This window comes from Dermochelys coriacea, chromosome 8 (assembly GCF_009764565.3).
Source record: "Dermochelys coriacea isolate rDerCor1 chromosome 8, rDerCor1.pri.v4, whole genome shotgun sequence".
In the NCBI taxonomy this organism is placed as follows: Eukaryota; Metazoa; Chordata; order Testudines; family Dermochelyidae; genus Dermochelys; species Dermochelys coriacea.
In genome coordinates this window covers 19,735,255-19,753,871 of record NC_050075.1, presented here as the reverse complement: position 1 = coordinate 19,753,871, position 18,617 = coordinate 19,735,255, and the positions used below count along the sequence as shown (strand labels likewise).

General features: G+C 43.4%; 1 protein-coding gene across 1 annotated transcript; it reads left to right on the top strand.

Moving 5' to 3' along the window:
- The first annotated feature begins 4,670 nt into the window (after window positions 1-4,670).
- Window positions 4,671-11,076, top strand: MSX2 (msh homeobox 2). Its single transcript, XM_038413933.2, has 2 exons — window positions 4,671-5,173; window positions 9,183-11,076. Exons 1-2 carry the CDS (start codon window positions 4,822-4,824, stop codon window positions 9,605-9,607), a joined length of 777 nt encoding a protein of 258 aa, XP_038269861.1. The 5' UTR covers window positions 4,671-4,821; the 3' UTR covers window positions 9,608-11,076.
- The last annotated feature ends 7,541 nt before the right edge of the window (window positions 11,077-18,617 follow it).

The window sequence follows — 18,617 nt, the reverse complement described above, 5'->3', positions numbered from 1 at the left end:
CTAGACCCAAGTGATTATTAATGCAATGACTGTTTTCATGACCGATTAGCTGCTGTACAAAGAGGAAACCCGGCTTCATGGAGCACAAACGGGGCCGGATTCTATCCTCCCACCCCTTTCCACTACTCTAGCTCCAGTGGTGTGGATGGAGTTTTTCGTGGTTTACACCAGATCAGAATCGGGCCCGGTACTGCCAAAAATTTAGTGGCATGACAGGGAAATCTGAGTTTGGAGGAGGAACTGGGCGTTCACATATTTCTTATTAGTTATCGTTCAGGACAATAATAAAATAATTATTGTCACTGGTGTTCTTGTTCTTAATAAGGCGGGTGACAACACTGGCACGGTAATTATGATGTTGTAGATCCTTGGCTGCTGCTGGATTCCTCCTCCTCTCCCCCGGCCGGAACAACAGACACCAAGGCAAGATCAGTGGCCAGGCAGCTGCCCCAGGGTAGGCGGGGGGCTGGCGGGGCGGGTCTGCCAGGGACAGGCCGTGGCTGCTGTTGCTGAAGGAGCCGGTCAAACTGCACAGCACTTCCCCCAGGAGCTTCCCTTTCATCTCCCCGCTCCTGGCGCCTTCAAACAGCCTCAGTTTGTCTGCAACGTCTCTTCTCCCCCCCCCCGTCTCCCCCTCCCTGCCCCACTCTCGAGGCTGGGTCCCAGGGCCTAGGTACACCCTTCCCAGCTGGTGCAGGATAATAAGCGACGAGAGGGGAGAGCTGAACCTGCCTGTCGGAGAGTGGGTACAGGTTCTGTTAAGCCCCAGACGGCTTAGCTGGGGCCCAGCCCGTGGGGTTGTTGCTGCGTGGCTAACGATTGCTCGCTCCCAGCCTCCCCTCCAGAACTCTTCGGTCCATCCCCACCCCGCACACTTGGAGTAGGAAGGTGCCCCTGACCGTGGCAGGGTCCCTGTCCTTTTCTAGGATCTCCGAGTCCAGGCTTTCGGATACCTGGGTGGGGGTACGCCAAGGCAAAGGCAGCCCCAGAGCCCTTAAAGCACAAGCAGCGGTTTAGCGGGCACCCCCCCCCCCCAGGTCTCCTTTCTAGAGCAAAGGTTCGTGACATTTGCTTAGGGATCAGGAGATGTGACGTGTGTCTCTGGGGAAAGGAAATTATACAGCTGAGACAGGTTGTCGGGTCTCTTTGATCCCAGCGAGAGCTGGGCGAATAGTCAAATAAACGGACTTGTGATTATTTTCCGGAATGAAAGAGAAGTTTATTTGGGTTCGCAGTGGCTCCTGGGGCTGTATTTTCCATATTTCCATCAGGAGCTGGACAGCCACCTAGCATGCCTGAAAATGTTCGCAAATCCCAAATTCTAGTGCGCGTATTTATTCATCCAAAATTCTGTCCTAGGAAGTTAGTCATCCTCTTCTCCTATCTTCAGAGATGCGGGCATCTAGCCGGGTTGCAGAAACGAATCCCTGTGATTGAAATAAACAATCCGACAAATAAAGAAATGTCTAAACTAACAGTTAGCGAACAACCATAAAAAGAAAAGGAGTACTTGTGGCACCTTAGAGACTAACAAATTTATTAGAGCATAAGCTTTCGTGAGCTACAGCGAAGTGAAGCTACAGCTCACTTCGCTGTAGCTCACGAAAGCTTATGCTCTAATAAATTTGTTAGTCTCTAAGGTGCCACAAGTACTCCTTTTCTTTTTGCTAGAATACAGACTAACACGGCTGCTACTCTGAAACCGAACAACCATAGGCTTCGAATTATCCAGCCAGACCATTTGCCAATAACAGAGTCCTTGGCAGAACATCGGGGATGGGTTCAGGAAGGCTTTGCTAACGCAAGGTGGTACTAAATGGGTAACGAATATCATCACGACAAAAGTTACGCTCGAATAGTAGCAACCGACCCAATTGCTGTTGTGAGACATTTATATAACCAAGCCTTAAATGTGCAGTATCCAAACACCTACAAAGGCATGTTTGCTGCCCCAAAGGGGATACAATCCAGATAATGCACATCAAACACACACACAACCACGCTTGTGATATAATGTACGGGCCATAGCAATGCAGCAGTGAAAGGAATTCGAATAGAATATTCTGTCCAGCTGAAGAAATACACCCAGTGTACTCGACTCTTGAAACAGTGTCACCCTGACCTACCCCCCAGCCAGCATTCTTTCTTTATGGATAGTTGGAAGGTGCATTGACTTTGTGAATACGGTATAATTATCTGTAGCATTTAAGCCAATCGACAATTGTTTACACCGGCGCTTCATTGTTCCCTCGACACACATTGTTTCATTATTTTCATTAATTCTCATTTACTTGTCATAATGCAGTGAGCGGGGGTGAGGGGGGGCAAGAGGAGATACGAAGTAGACGAACTGCAGCAGGATGGTTTGCAAGACCATAAATAGGAAGTCACAGTATGTAATTTAAATTGCTCTCCAACCCATTCTCTACACACTGTGTAACCTGTGGTTTAACTTAATGAGAAAATGACCATGGATCATATGTGCTGTTTACTGAAGTGGCAAAAAAATAATAATTCCAAGCTATTATTAATGCATCTGAAAGCTTCCTCAGTGTTCTTCCCCGTTAATAGTTGCTGAAACTGTTTATGGCTTAATGCGAACCATCCTGATTTTGTTCTTATAAACTAGATCTTTGTTGAAGAGGTGCCGATGAGGACTGTGTGTAGAGGAAAGACTGTAAATGTATTGCTACTCGATCTGAATACCGTGTATATTTTACAGATGCTGGCCGGAATTTAGGGGAACGATTAACAGCTACTGTCTCGAGAGCTGAAAAGGTGGCTAATGAGCTAGAATATCTAAAGTGATATACTAAGGATATTTCCTACCATTTTGCTATTTTTAACCCAAGGGGGGCTGTTTTTTTTACTATATGACCCTTTAAATAACTTGAGTTTAGTTTCATTTTAAACGTTCTATTCTACTCCCTTTCTGAGAAGTGGTAGCCCCTAACTGGGAGACAGAGAAGAGAGCTAATCTAGGCCAGTCCAGACAAGGAGCATAATCTTTTGCTGTCCTTACCCAGGCAAAACGCCTCTTGCCTGATTAACAGCTACAGGATCAAACCCGGGATACCGCTCAAAGAAGAGTGCTCTCTCCTAAAGACGAATACAAGGTACATAGTACATAGGCGCAAGAAACCCAGGTCAAGACCAATTGGTTGTAACAGTCTGGGATATTAATAAGACAGGGATAAAAGCTCTCAAACTATTGAGAGGCAATGGGTCGATAGAACTAATACTACTAACCAGTTTAGAGTCAAAAATAAAACCACCCTTTTAAAAAACAACTTTGCAATATAGTTTTGCTTTGGCAGGTCCCGATCCTATATCCCACCCCTACCCCTATGCTCCTTCTGCAGTCAGTGAAAGTCCGGGCGGAATCAACCACCAAATATATAAATAAATATAGTCAGACTCGTAACTTTTGCAGGATTTGTGTTAGGCTTAACTGCCCTCGCCTATATTTTAAGCTTTAATTTATTCTGAGCGTTTTATTAGCAATAGTTCCCAGCGTGTAATTAAATAATTATCATGATGAAATTACACTCGTTGTGAAGAAAATGTATTTGCTTTTATCCACGAGATGATTAAAATAAATGCTTTTAATTAACACACCCTTATTCACACTAAAGGAGTCAAAAAGAGGGAGAATCACCCCCGCCTCCCCGTAAAACGACGTCAGTATGTTTGCAAACGGAGGACTGCAGAATCGGGTCCCAGGCTTATTAGACCCATATTTAGTCATCATTATTGTGTGTGTGCCATTTATGTGCGCAAAATAATCGTTAAAAATCCCACCTTTGTAGCGAGGTTTTAACTGGCGTGTGTCTTTGCACTAAGAAATAGAGCAAAAGTGCATTTGTAGTGAAAAAATGTTCCAGCTATAAAGATCATATATTGATGTATTTGTTCTTGCCAACCTGTACGGAATTCTCCCCTCTTTGGTACGGGCACACTGAACAAATGGTTACCCCTTCGGACCGCACGGGCACTGGAGCCGAACGGAACTGCGTGTATTTGCAAATCAAATTATTCTTTTAACTTTCCAAAGCGTGTTTGTAGGGTTCGGAGGTGCTGGCGGAGCAGCAGAAAAGGGGCGAGGCACGTGCCATTTACCGGAGTCTCGTGGGTGCGTTTTGACAAAAGACTAAATAGCAGAAATTCACCAAGAAGACAAGGCTGGCTGGTGCCCTGCCCGAGCGGTGACTGTCGGGGTTCAGATGTCACATGTTTCCGTGTCAGACGCAAACACCTGGGATGGGATTGTGACAGTTATGCCACAAGCTAGAGAAAATGAGAGTTTAAAAGGAGGGAGGGGGGCTTAAAAGAGAAAAATCTGGAATCTTAGACTCCTCTTAATTTAACCTGCCTTAATTACCCTACTGACTTTTCCTGCTTTGGCATGATTATAGCCCTGGAAGGCTCCTTAATAACACAGCTCCGTTTGCTGCCCATGTCATTAACTCCTAATTTATTTTTTTAAAGGGCGGGGGGGGGAGGAGAAGCCACTCAGAACCAATCACAAGGGTGTTACCTTGACGTCATCCTCCAGGGCTGCTCTGATTGGCTAGCTGAGTTGACTCAACTTCCCAAAGGAGGAAACAACTGAGCCCCCAAAAAAAGAAGCGGGGGGAGGGGGGGAATTGCTGAGTGGCTGGAGCTGGCGGGTCCCTGAGCAGTGAGTAGCAGGAGCCGCACGGAGTCGGAGGGACACAGAAGCAGAGCTGTGTGTGTGTGCGTGTGTGTGTGTGTGTGTGTGTGTGTGTGTGTGTGCGCGTGCCAGGAGCAGTGCACAGGGATCTGTGGGGCTGCGCAACGATGTCTTCTCCTTCCAAGACGAAGGAGGTTTTCTCCTCGGATGAAGAGGGCCCAGCAGCTGGTGCCGAGGATCATCACAAAATCAAAGTCTCCAGTTTGCCTTTCAGCGTGGAAGCGCTCATGTCCGACAAAAAGCCCTCCAAAGAGGTGCCCGTCACCCCCGGCGGGGGAGGCATGGAAGGAGCTGGCCTGGGCACCTCCAGGAACCTGCTGCTGCCAGGGCACGGCTCCAGGGAAGCTCACAGCCCCGGGGGGCTTACAAAAACTTTGGAAACCTCGTCGGTCAAATCGGAGAATTCCGAAGACGGCAGCTCCTGGATTCAAGAGGCCGGGAGATATTCCCCTCCACCAAGTGAGTGCTGCCCGGCGCTGGGGCTCTGACACGAGCGGGGCTAAATAGAACAGATGGGGGCTGTCCGAGTTAACAAATGCTGCGTCCGGGGGCTGAGTCGTGCGCGTGGGAGAAGGGTCTGTACTGGGGCATGAAACCAGATCTGTGTCCGCCTAGCTTCCAGGGAGGGCGCTGACTCTGCCTTTAGGACCTGACTGCTGCTTCCCGGTTTAATCTATTCCTTCACGTCCAAGAAGGAGTCTTTGAGCGGTAAGATGTGGCTGGAGGGTGGCTGGCCAGACGCTGTGTGGCCCTGTGTAAGTGAAGAGCCGGAGTCTCGCAGCAGTTCCCCAGACACCGCGCATTTGTCAGGAGAGATTTTAGAATGAGGTCGCAAATTGCACTGGACGGAGCGTCGCTTCCCAGGAGAATTCCAGTGTTGTTATGGGTGATACTGGCTCCTCAACTGTGAGCATGAATGAACCCATGCGAGCTGGCTGCGCTGAGTGCCTGCCCTTACGTGTGTGTGTGGGGAGGACACCGTCACGTCTGCGGGATCCTCTCACTAGAGGTGTTTCCACCCCATTCAATGGCCACAGGCGAGTAATGCACGCCAGTAGCACGCATGCCGCTGCCTTTGGTGGGGCGAGTTCTTCAGAGCGGAATTCCATGTGTAGCTACACAACCGTGTGTGGACACTCGTGCGTTTCGCCCTTGAACTTCGCAGCTAGCCCGCTTAGATCCCATCACGCCTTTCAAGAGCCAGTGTTTCGGCCCCTTTTTAACTTCAGGAATCTGGTTGACCTAGTATGACGAAAATATATTTTAAATGGCCATGCAGCTCCATAGTCTCCCACACAGAGAGTCGCCAGTGTTACGCACCTGTAATAATAGCTCGATCAAGACATCTCGAGCTTGCGTTTAAAAATTAAAAAGAGCTGCTTTGCTTTGATCTAATAACTACTTCACCAACATATATGATCTGCTTAGTCTAACTGTCTTGGAGGTGTTCAATTTGTAATCTAGTATCATGAAAAGAAAGTTTTAGCAAAGCTATAGTGCTAACCTTTTCCAGTACCTCTGTATGTTCCTTCCTTCAATTCTCTTTGAGCCCTCAAATTAATCTGATGTCTGGGACGTTCTGAAGAGATTGTGTGACAACAGACAGAACAGTGTAAAAGGCAAAAACAAACAAACAAACCCCTAATAATCTTGCTTCATTCTTGTGCAGAAAAGTCTCCCAGTCTCGATGTACCCCAGGTTTGCTAGGGAAGGGTATGAAAATATCCTAAACAAAACGCTTTTGGGGGTGTGTGTTGTTTTTTCTATATTTTACTAGTTATAGCACACAGCTTTGAACAAATTATGACCTAGAAATAGACAAGGCCAAACATTTTTACCTAGGCACTACTCCACGTATCTCTTTTCCACGATCATAGAGTCACTGAGCTCCCCGCTTTTTTCCTAATTCTATTAAAAATTGCCAATAATTCAGAGGTCACAACATTCTACAACTTTAACATGTCAGGGAAAGTACATACTGGGATTTAGAAGTATTCATGGCTCTTCACGGAATTCACTATTTCGGTGGAAATTTTGTCCTAGGGTCCTAGAATCTGGTCCTAGGTTTTGGTAAGAGAAGGCTTAAGACATCATGAAAATTGGAGCTTGCTACCCTTATTAGTGAGGGTTCCCTTCCTCTCCAGCCTCTATTATCCCTGTCAAATAACTACTGACTCCCGAAACTAGATAAGTCTTAGAGGGTTGTGTGTAGGTCAGTGACTTTGTTTGGGTTCTTACAAGAGATTATATAGATCATCATCCTGAACACTCCTGGCATTTAAAATAGGTTATTTGAAAAGTTATGTTTGGTCGAGGGAGTGATCAGTGGGACCAGAGAGGAGTAGCTTAAAGTACACGGTTGGTTTCTTTGACACAGGTAGCATTATGCAGTCAGGTGACTGTGTCAAGATTTGCCAGAAAATCTAGTGAAAAGCACAAGTGATACCTTTAAAATAAGCCATTTCACCAAATACTGTAGACTGTCCACAGTAAAGATAGTGAGATGTGTTCTAGTGCTCTGTTTATTATCACTGCTCTACACTCAGGTGACTTATTTGAAAGGATGCCGAAATGGTGAAAGCTACATAGATTAAAGTTTGCAGGTATTTGGCAGTAAACCTTTGATTGGGATTTTATTAAAAATAAGTACTTATATGAGGTCAAAAGTCTCTCCCCCCCCCACACACACACACACATACACACGTGGCAGAAATCTTGACTTGTTAGGCCAGTTCCGGATGCCATTTGAAGATTTGCTTTTGATTTTAATGGAATAAAACTATCTCGTTTTCTGTGATTGCAATTTCGAGATAAACCCTTCATCTACCCTTTTAGTCTTCACATGGTTTGTAAGGAGGGAAAAGACATAAGTCTGAAGCCCCTCGTCTAACCATGCCTTTGGAGATCTTTCCTGAAAAGCAAATTCATAGGAACATCTAATCATAATTTCATTTTAAAATGAGGCATAATGGAGTGTATTAAAAGCGTAGCAATTCTATGTTTACTGTGTTATTTTAGGAAGTTCTAGGACTGCACGAAACACCCACACTGGCTGCATACTTATGAAAACGCCCCAAATGTATTAACCACACGTTGTTTTGCATTAGAAAATACTCTTCACTTCAGTAAACAGAATAGGGATTAAGAATTTAAGGTTTGCTGTTATTCTGGGCAATCCTTTCCTTGCTCTACTTTTTCGTTTTCAAACGTTGAACCGTTTTGGGGGTTGTTTTGCAACACACGCATTTCAAACTCGTTGCCCAGTCTATTTTAAAATTCAAAACGTCCTTTGAAAAAATTGAAAGAGGCAAAAGAAAAATATATTAACAAATGGAGTGCACGAACACCGACAAATGTGTGTGAAATAGAGCCAAAAATGTGTCTAAAACGCACCAGCCATTTAGGGCAGGTTGTCATTTTCGATACCGCACTGAAGAACGAGCTGCCTGTTCAAGACTTCGAATTAAAGCCAATTAAGCGTCCCAGGTTTTCCACTTGCTCACATTTTAGTCATTCTTTTCAACCCAAAAGGTTACTACTGAAATGCAAAGTGTTCTAAGAAAAATCAATGATCCTCCTTAACATAACAATGTAAATACTGTGGAACCCGATCGGTAACAAATTCCACAACTTGCTTTGGCCAGAGATGTTGCAGTTATACGGGGTTTTTAATTAGTCTGTGTCATAAAAGCTACATGTTGAAAAAGGACTCGGCTTCTTTCCTTCCTGTGCTTCTCTTTCATTGATTGTTGGGGGGAGGAGGGGAGCAGAGTGAGAGGGGCTGGGAATAATCTAAAAGAAAAGGTAATAAAACTGCCCGATTCCCCCCCCCCCCGCCGATTTCAGTGGAGGCAGGTAGAGGTGTCAGCAAACGCAAAGAATATTATCAGATCCCATTCTATGGCTCTCCGGCAAAACGCCTACTAGGACCGCAAGATTTGGCTCAAGATGTTGTTCCCAATGGAAAAATCCCTGGAGAGTGGTGACGATGATGGATTTATTTCTGTCCCTTGCTAGACATTTTACTTCTCAGACCGTATTTCTTTTATAACACGTTACACTTTGTTGTACACAGAGGGTCCTTGTTCACCCAAGCTATTAAGACATTTGCATGGTACTCTGCATTTGTGTTCTGACCCCCTGATGTCCTCAAATGTTGTTTGCTTTTTGTTGTTTTTGTCACTTAAAGGCTTATAGGGGAATGGGGATTCTCTACCTGCCTTGTGTGAAATGGGGCTGGGATGGCTCTACTTGTGCTGTATAAATCAGCCCACCACCCAGACAGCAATGAGTTCAAGCAATGCTTATAAGTCATATTCTTAGTACTTCAGATTTGGGGGTTCTCTCCAGGAGGGTGTGAATGAAACAAATACCAAACATACTTTCAAGCTTCGTTTTCTTCCCCCTTTTTTCTTAAGCATTCCTCCTCCTCCTTTTTTTTTTTAACTGGCCTTTTCTTTCCTTCCAGGACACCTGAGTCCCACAGCATGCACACTGAGGAAGCACAAGACTAATAGGAAGCCCAGAACCCCTTTCACCACTTCCCAGCTGCTGGCTTTGGAGCGCAAATTCCGCCAGAAACAATATCTGTCCATCGCAGAAAGAGCAGAATTCTCCAGCTCTCTCAACCTCACAGAGACCCAGGTCAAAATCTGGTTCCAGAACCGGAGGGCCAAGGCCAAGAGACTGCAGGAGGCCGAGTTAGAGAAGCTAAAAATGGCAGCAAAGCCCATGCTGCCTTCTGGGTTCAGTCTACCTTTCCCCATCAACTCTCCCATCCAGGCGGCCTCACTGTATGGACCATCTTATCCTTTTCACAGACCTGTGCTTCCCATCCCACCTGTAGGACTCTATGCTACTCCTGTCGGATATAGCATGTACCACTTATCTTAAGAAGATCGAAAGGAAAGCAACGGCTATATAGACTTCCTGGCGGATCTTGTCCAATCCGAAAACGCACTAGAAAACCAGTTCTGGTCATTGTTTCTGCCGGCTTCTATGTGCCATCCCAAGTGTATAGGAGTTTGCATTAGAAAAGTAAAGCAGCCTGTATGCTACAGGTTGGGAACGCAGCCAGGGTCTCCTCTCAGCTTGATCTGAGCACTCAGACTCTGATCCTGAAAGAAAAATATAAAAACATATACAATTAAATAAATATAGTTCTCTTTATATACTGCACATGAGACAAAGGAATTGGTAAACAATAAATCCTGTATTTTGAAGGCATAGTTTCCTTATCCCCTTCCTAGAGGAGCCCCAAGACCTGTTTTAAAGTAGGAGTGGTTCCTTCCCTAAACTGAAGCTTAAGTCTTGTCACTTAATATTTGGGAGGTTAAAGGTATCATCGAGTTTTGTTTTTAAAACAAACCTTAGAAGACAGAGAATCACTGTAAATAGGAAGTAGGCCCCAGCACAGTCAGACTGAGGCCAAAGGCAGCAAGTTCCTGCATTTTCAAACGGGACCATCCTGCACCCAAGCCACAAAGAGCATTCCTGGACTGCAGGATCGGGCCCCTAAATGAGTAAAGTCTATAATAACTTTACCCACCCCATTATCGGATCATTTATTTCCCTTTTTTTTTGTAGAACTTGCTTAAACATTTTTTTCAAAGCACTGTGGGGGAGGAGCGATGCACAGAGAGGGCTCTAGGCAAAGAATTTTGTCTTTATCCCTTCCTGCTTTGCGTGTTTAATAATTTCATCTACAGCCAGGTGTATGTATGCTTGGCTCTATGATGCTATTTGAAGGGGGCGGGGTCGAAGCATACTATAGAGTTATGGAGAGAAGAGGTGGGCTTTTTTTTTCCCAGAGTGTGCAAGGACTATCAAACCATAATGCAGAGTTGTTTTTTTATTTGCAATAATTTGTGCTTTAAAAAAAATCACCTTGTAAAGAATGCATTTCTTGAAAACACCAATAGATTCAGGTACCAAAAAGAAACGTATGGGACAATAGGATGCCACTGCTCTGCAAACTGATCTCCTTTCCTGGATTTCACTGGGGGAGTTCAGCTTACAAATCAATGGCACGATATAGCCCAGGCTTTTTCTTATAATCATTATTGTTTTATTATTATTATTACTAGCGCTAAACTTTGTGGTAAAGTTACTATAGAGGATGCAGCTTGCTGAAGGCAGAACTTCTCCTGGATACATTTTTTTAAAAACATGTTGTGAAAGAAAAAAAAAAGAGCCACAAAGTTTTGACCTACTCCAGGATGTGTCTTCCACTGTAGTTCAGTCCCCCACCTTTCTCCACTCCCATTATATTAAAGTCCCTTTGAAAGGGATGTCTTGTACAATTTTATATATTTTATTGAAGATTTATTATTTCTTATCTCTTTCGAATTAAATTAAAAAATAACCAACCTTGTTTAACTGTGTCTGGGTTTGTCAGTGTTCGGAGTTATTTAAAGATAACTTTTCGCTCTGGTTGTCTGTCCTGGGTAATGATCAAAGAAGTAACCAGAACTCCTCTTTAGGTTGCCTTTATTATTCGTTTTCCCCACCCCCACCCCATAAATCTTAAAGTGAAAAAAAAGCCAGATATGCAGCACACAGAGTTGAAATTGAGAGCCAAAAATTCACAATGGAAAGCCTAACCTGTGAGTTGCCCTTGTTTTTAATAACTCTTCCTATGCGCTTCTGCTCTTTACAACACATCATTTTACATAATATTTAGATCATTTTGGTTAGCGCTTGGTCCCCATTCCCCTCACACTGGCATCTCTATTCCATTCTGCCTCCAGTAGAGTTCCTAAAGATGTACACCCGGGGGAGATGAGAATCAGCCCAGTCAATTCTCCCCTTGTAGTCAGTGATAGGGAAGGATTGAAGGGTGTGGATCTAAAAGATACACACATCAGGGAAGGGTTGAAATAGTCTAGTACACATTTTAATGCATTCACCCCATCTACACTGAAATGATCACCCATAAGTAAGGAGAGCATCTGCCTCTCACTTCATCGGAACAGGTAGTGTGTGACCTTTAGGTCCTAAAAAAGAAAAGGAGTACTTGTGGCACCTTAGAGACTAACAAATTTATTAGAGCATAAGCTTTCGTGAGCTACAGCTCACTTCATCCGATGAAGTGAGCTGTAGCTCACGAAAGCTTATGCTCTAATAAATTTGTTAGTCTCTAAGGTGCCACAAGTACTCCTTTTCTTTTTGCGAATACAGACTAACACGGCTGCTACTCTGAAACCTTAGGTCCTAGTTGACTAGTTAGCTCAGCTGTCTTGGAGATTACTATCTACCCTATTTGAGCATAAACTTTCGTGGGCTAAAGCCCACTTCATCACATGCATGCATCTGATGAAGTGGGCTTTAGCCCACGAAAGCTTATGCTCAAATAAATTTGCTAGTCTCTAAGGTGCCACAAGGACTCCTTGTTCTTTCTGCTGATACAGACTAACACCTCTACCACTTTGAAACCTATCTACCCTATGTCTTTCCTAAGATGAGGTACAATGTTATATTAAATAGCTGTGATAGTTTGGAGGGCCTGTCCTCCACAGTGATGCTTCTGCATTTTGCCCTGGGATTTGTTCTTTTCCTTGGCTAGGGAACGATCCTGCATTCGCGATAGGTAATATAGAGAGGACTGGGAACCTAAGCAATATATTTCCTGTTCTAGTTAAAAAGAAAAGGACAGGGAAATGTCCATTACCTAACAGCAATGACTGTTTTAAATTTTAAAAAGGTAGACAGATGGGTTTCTCGGTTGATCCCGGCCTGAGAGCTCTTCCCCACCTTTGGGGAAATTGACTATTTACGTTGGGAAATACCCGCCCATCATTTTGTAAGCAGGATTCTGCACCCTATGAAGTGAGCTGTACTCACGGGAAAGCTTATGCTCAAATTAATTTGTTAGTCTCTAAGGTGCCACAAATCCTCCTTTTCTTCTTGCAGGGAGAGTTCATCTTGATTATGGATGGGACAATAGAGCCCCACATGTTTTAAACAACCTTCTTGGTGGCTCTTGGCTCCCTTGCTCATTCAGTGCATTTAGGATCCGAGCCAGTGGGAGGTGAGGGAGCTCAGCCCTTGCTAGGAAGTGGCCCGGAATGCGACAACAATCAGGCACAGGACCTAGGTTGCAAAACGAAGGGCACAAAGGTCTAAAATGCCTAGGTGCCTAAATTATGTCACTGAAACCAAATTATAATACTAAGTCCTGATGGTGGAATCAGGACCCCGCGCTCTAGCTGGTGGGAGTTTTACCTGAATAAGGGTTTCAGGATCAAGGGTCTGATCTATACATCTCAATGGAACGCCTCGCATTGAATTCGGTAGACTTTGGATTAGACCCCAAGGCCTTAGCCCTCTCCCTCCCCCCGTCCAAATGCAAGGAATAAAGCTGGAGGAATACAATCTCCAATGCAGACTTTTCAAATTAGCATTTACTGCCACATAAAAACTTGAGACAACCGCTTCTCTCTCTCTAACTCTAACTGCAGGAGCCTCCCCCCCGCGCCCTACACAGTTTTTTTAACTGGGTTGGGAGGGTTATAAATAAAGCAGCAGTATTTTGAACCTTCAGCATAAATCATCAGTGTCAGGGATTATATTTAAATCGTTTCACTGGAAACTCTTTGAGCACCAGAGCTTTGTGTGTGTTACGAGAGATCCTTTAAAGGGCTACAGATTTATGGCAGAACACAAGGGTGTTGAAGGAAAAGCCTCCAAAACATGGGTGCTCCCTTATGATGATAAAGCAAAGACGGCGTGTGACACTCCCTGAGAGCGAGCTGGGGAATGGGCCATTCACCCTGCACCCACTATTCACGTGTTCAAATTAAAGCCTTCAGCAAGGCCAATGTAATGGAGTATTCTGTTTTATTAGAGGGAGGTGTCAAGCTTTGCTCATCACCGGCCTAATGGGAGCTGCCCTGCGGGTAGATCTGTAACCGAATCAATTACAAGACGTCAGGGAAATCAGAACGCTGTCATTAAATGCGATGCACGCCCCCGCCCCGTTCGCAAGAGGTGTGTCTTTAATGAGTTGCTCTAATGCAAAGTTAAATTGCTCTCGAAGTATTTTCTGACACAAAGCAGGTGCGATGAGCAGAAACCAGCGAGCTGGCAACTGTTCCGGTTGCTTTTTGTTAAGTGAACGATAATTGCAACAATAAATAACAAACATAAAAATGCTACCTTATAAATTATCCCGATCCTTGAAATTCCAACTTGCGGGACGGAGAGGCAGGCCGGCAAAGCAACGAAACCCGTCTGGGTCTTTAATTCACCATTGGATTTGTTGACATAAACAGTTATAGGGAACGCTGTTTCTGACACGGAATTCATTACCCACGCCATAGGCACATGGAGTCTGTATTTCATATTGTCACATTTCCTTGCCAAGCCCGGGAGTTTCCCTGGCTTGCCTGCATTTTATTAGGAGCAAGTTGTTACTAGCGGGCATCTATTAGTCAACGTGTCAGCGTCCAAAAGTTTTATTTCAATTGTCCGCTTTGTTGCTATCTTTATTCCGCAAGCCCTTACGCTCGTGAGTAAACGTTGCTCAAGCGAATGATTATGGGATCGGGCTCCAAATTATTTTAGTTGGATAGGCAAACAGCTCAGAAGTCGGCTGGTATGGGAGATGGTGAGAAAGAACCCGATCCTGCCTCGAAAGCCAGTAAGATCGTCAGGATCGGGCCCTAAACAGGTTCAACTTTTTTTTTGTTGGAGAAGAGAAATAACACGCTAGCTAAATAATAATTGAAACCCAGGGGCCCGATCCCGATCTTAATAACATCACTACGCAGCCATTCAAATGAAAGGAGTTTTTTTCGGGCTGACCTGGTGGTGGTACTCAGAACAAAATCTGACAGACCATCTCCTTGTCTTCTTACTCCCAAGGCACTGTGCGTTATTTAAAGAGGGGGCGTTTAGGGATTACGCTACGGTTTATAAAGCATGTGTTCCTTTTAGCTTAAACTAGTTAATATTTGCAGTATTGGCCACCTGCTTTGTGACGACAAAGAGTTGGGAGAGAAGTAGGGGGGAAGTCACCGGTGATTTTCGTTTAAGGAGAGTAAAAGTGTGGCCTGTTTTCAGGATAAAATGATAGCTATTATAGAAAGAATTTCAGGATCACAAAACGAATCAAGTTAGACTCCATTAGGCCAACATTTCTATCCTGAAAGGCCTGAATGTATATATCTTGCTGTCATAGTGCACGTCTGGATTATGCATTTTATAGTATACATACACATATACCTGGTATATACACACACATACATATAATATAGATATGGAGAGCGACAATGTGTATTTGTCCCAATGTATTGTATTTCTGAACCACGTGTATACTCTCTCTCTCTCTCTCTCTCTCGATATACATTCATTTTAATTTTCAGAATAAATTCTATATAGCTGATGGGAATTGTGTATGTTAGCATTGGAGTTCTGGATCCTATATACACGCACAAACACGCACAAAGCAAGCATTGTGCAGAAATGGAAACACAATGGCAAACAAGAAAAAAGATACAATCGAGAAAGCATAGTCCTCGCCACCCCCATGGGTCAGAGTAAAGAGGAAACTTGCCAAGTGAACACTTGCGATATTTGCTCACAACTCCAAATTCGAGAATAAACTTGCTGTTGTTTTCTTTTTCCCTACCGGGGCCGTTCAGCTGTTGGAAGAAGTACTGAACCATCAAGAAAATAAGGTCCTGGCATCTGAGGGAGCTAATTCTGAGCTCACTTACACTTGGTATATCAGGAGTAACTCCTTTGAAGTGAATTGAGTTACACCGGTGAAATGAGAATCAGGCTTAAATTTTAGAGATTCTTTATGGTAGTAAAGTTATCATTTCTTTCCCTAATCTATCTTTTGTACTCATCTCTGATTTATGCCCCCCTCCTTCACCTCCAAACTAAGATATCCCTTAAAAACTTTCCTCTCAACAGGACAAAATCAAGGCGGGCTTGTTTCCATCCTGCACATTATTAATAACAAACATAATCATTTACAGAAGAAGGCGCATCTATATGGGTTACTTTTTAAAAACAAAGTTAACCCATATCCATCATTCCCAACGCTTACAATTTGGGTGCAGAAATTCCCCCTACAAAAAGTCATCTCTGTAAGTTTTTTCTCCCATCATCCCTAGAGCAGATGATGAGTTTTCAATTCATTTATAGATCAGGGTACCAAAAAATGTCGAATGAAGTGACATTTACAAGTGAAATATACTAAGGTTCTCAAGAAGCCTATACATCACACATTTGCATTCGGAAATCAAAAGGGGGTGGATTACAATATAATTTATGTTCGCTTTCGATGTCAGCACCACAATATAAATAATTCCCCTCCTCCCCACCTCGATGTGTGTTTCCCACTCTCTTACATAAGGCATTTGGCTCCGAACGTGCTGCAGTTCTCAGCTAGTTGCGGGAAAGGAATAAAAATCTTTCCATCCCCTTATATTTCACTCTCTTTAACACCACAGCAATTCTGTCCCTGCTGTTTTAGTGGAAATACCGGTCTATAAAGCTACAACTGCAACATATTTTTAAAATACTACCATTTTAAAAGGGGGTTGGAATAATTCTGCTCTGCTTGGGAAGGAGAGAGACTTACAAATATATGTTCGATTAATATTTTATAAGACTGTTCAAGGAAATTAAAACGTTCTGTGACAGCCTCACTGTCAAGTCAGGTCTTTCTGGCAAGCGTTCTGTATGTATTTTTTAGAGGGCTATGTTTTGAGTTGAATAAGCAAGAATCTCGTAAAAAGGAGGGGGGTACCATGTTCCCTAAAAATATGTCCATTTTATTAAACTGATTATGCCAGAGTTCAATTCAAAGTTTGTTTTAAGTAGAAATATTTTCCCAGACGTGTAATGCATTGCTTGAAAACAGATTTTTTTTAATGACTTGTAATGGCCAATCCAATCCAACTGCGCTATCAAGGTGCTGTGTTAAATAACATACTGGTCCTTGAAAACAAAAACAAAAAAGTCGTAATGAAAAATAAGCAGTCAGAATAATCTTCCACCGCCAGCCCCTCCCCCCAAACGGCAATAAAATTAATTTAAGACTGTCAAAACATCAAAGCTGAGAAAAGGAGCTGCTAAAATAAGTCTCTTGATAAGGAAATAATAAAAAACACTCAAAAAAGTCTACTCAATAAACTCCAGTGGATTTGGGGGTCTGTGCCATATTTTATTTGGTGATGAAAGCACTTTGATGTCACTGTATTCCAAACAATTATTATTATAATTTTAAACAACCTGGTGTTTTCCATTACTAACGGCTTACGCTTTGAAGTTACACCTCATAATTTCTTAAATTAAATAAATCATTTTAAGTTTGCACTGGGAGCCTTTTAATAGCAGAGAAAGGAATATCATTATCTTATTGAGAGGCAATTGCAGTGGCTCCAGTTTGGCTGTAGCTGGGGGCGAAGTGGTGCACTATAACAGACATACTTTATTAGCCTCCCATAACTCTTGAAAGAACATTTTTATATTTTCTTTGATTCCCCCTCCCCCTCTTGTTTAAAAGCTGTCCCAACCTTTAATTACTGCCTAATATGAAAAGCATTATTTTTTAATGCTGTGTAATTTACCAGAGGCAATAGGCCAAGTTAACAATTGTTTATGAGGGTTGCTGTTTCACACAGGGCAAAGAATGCTGCTCCAAACCCAACTTTGCATGGGTGGTTGCACTAATTAATACAGTGTCTGAGACTCCTAGGGGTTTTTTAATATTAAAGCCTATGGGGCGGAAGGGTTTTAGAAGTCCAGCTCCTGCTGCCGCCCTCCTCCCTTCCCCAATGATTTCTGCTTTCATGCTGTTCTGATCCTTGTGTAAAGTCAGCACATACAGGACGCGTGCTCTCTTCACATCTCCTGGGGCCTAAGTGGTGCCAAAAAGAAAACGAGACACTGTGCAACATCAGAATCACGCGTGGGGAAGCCGATTCACCCTTGCAAAGTATAGAAAAATAATGGTGAGTGGGGACAGTTGCTATATTTTTATGTTTTTATATTTTTAAGTTTTTAAAGGAAACACACCTCCACAACAACAGGGCAAATTGTTCATTATAAAAGAATAAGATTGAAATCCCCCTTCCTAGATGGATCAAGTCTTATCAATGACATACACTTTTCGTTTAGTCTGATTTTCCCCTTGAATTCCCCTGTCCCTATTTATTAGAGGAGAGGATGTAGGCAACACCAGTCAGTATGCACTATTAACCATTAATGCAGAGTTAATTATATCTGGCATAAGGGAAGTTCCAGTCTAAATAATCACATAGCGTGGCCTTGACAATTTACTCCAGCTCGGTATCTGCCCCAAGACGTTTAAAATATAGGGCTGAAACTTAAACACTGGCGCTAAAAGGGTTACATTAACTCATTCGTTTTGAAATGAAAGACACTAAAGCTGCTTTAACCAGACCAGCAATTTATAAAGGAGCGCTGTTGCTGAATTAAATCTCTCTCTGTTCCAATATTTGCCATTTAAAAAAAAATCTTCTATCTAGTGTCCTGTTACCACTGGAGAGAAAGAGAACGTGTGGGCATGAGGAAGGACAGAAGGCACGAGGTCTTTCCCCTTATTAACCACTAGTGACAAGCTGAACTTTCAGAAATTTACTAGGAAGCGATGAGGAAATTGACCAGGAGCCAAAGGTGCCAAAGAACTGTGTCTAAACACACACTCCCCTAGAAAATCAATAACTTCTCCTGCCTGACAATGGCTCTCACAAAGAGGGGGACATGGAAGCTGCACATTCATCACTTTGATAAATGGTGGTTGCTCACTTCTGTTCTTTCAGCCAGTTTATTTTCTTAAACTACCGGGCAAAAGATCTAATGATGGAGCAGACAAACGCACTAACAAACAGACGACAGCTTTATGGATGGAGTTCAGTTCCCAGGG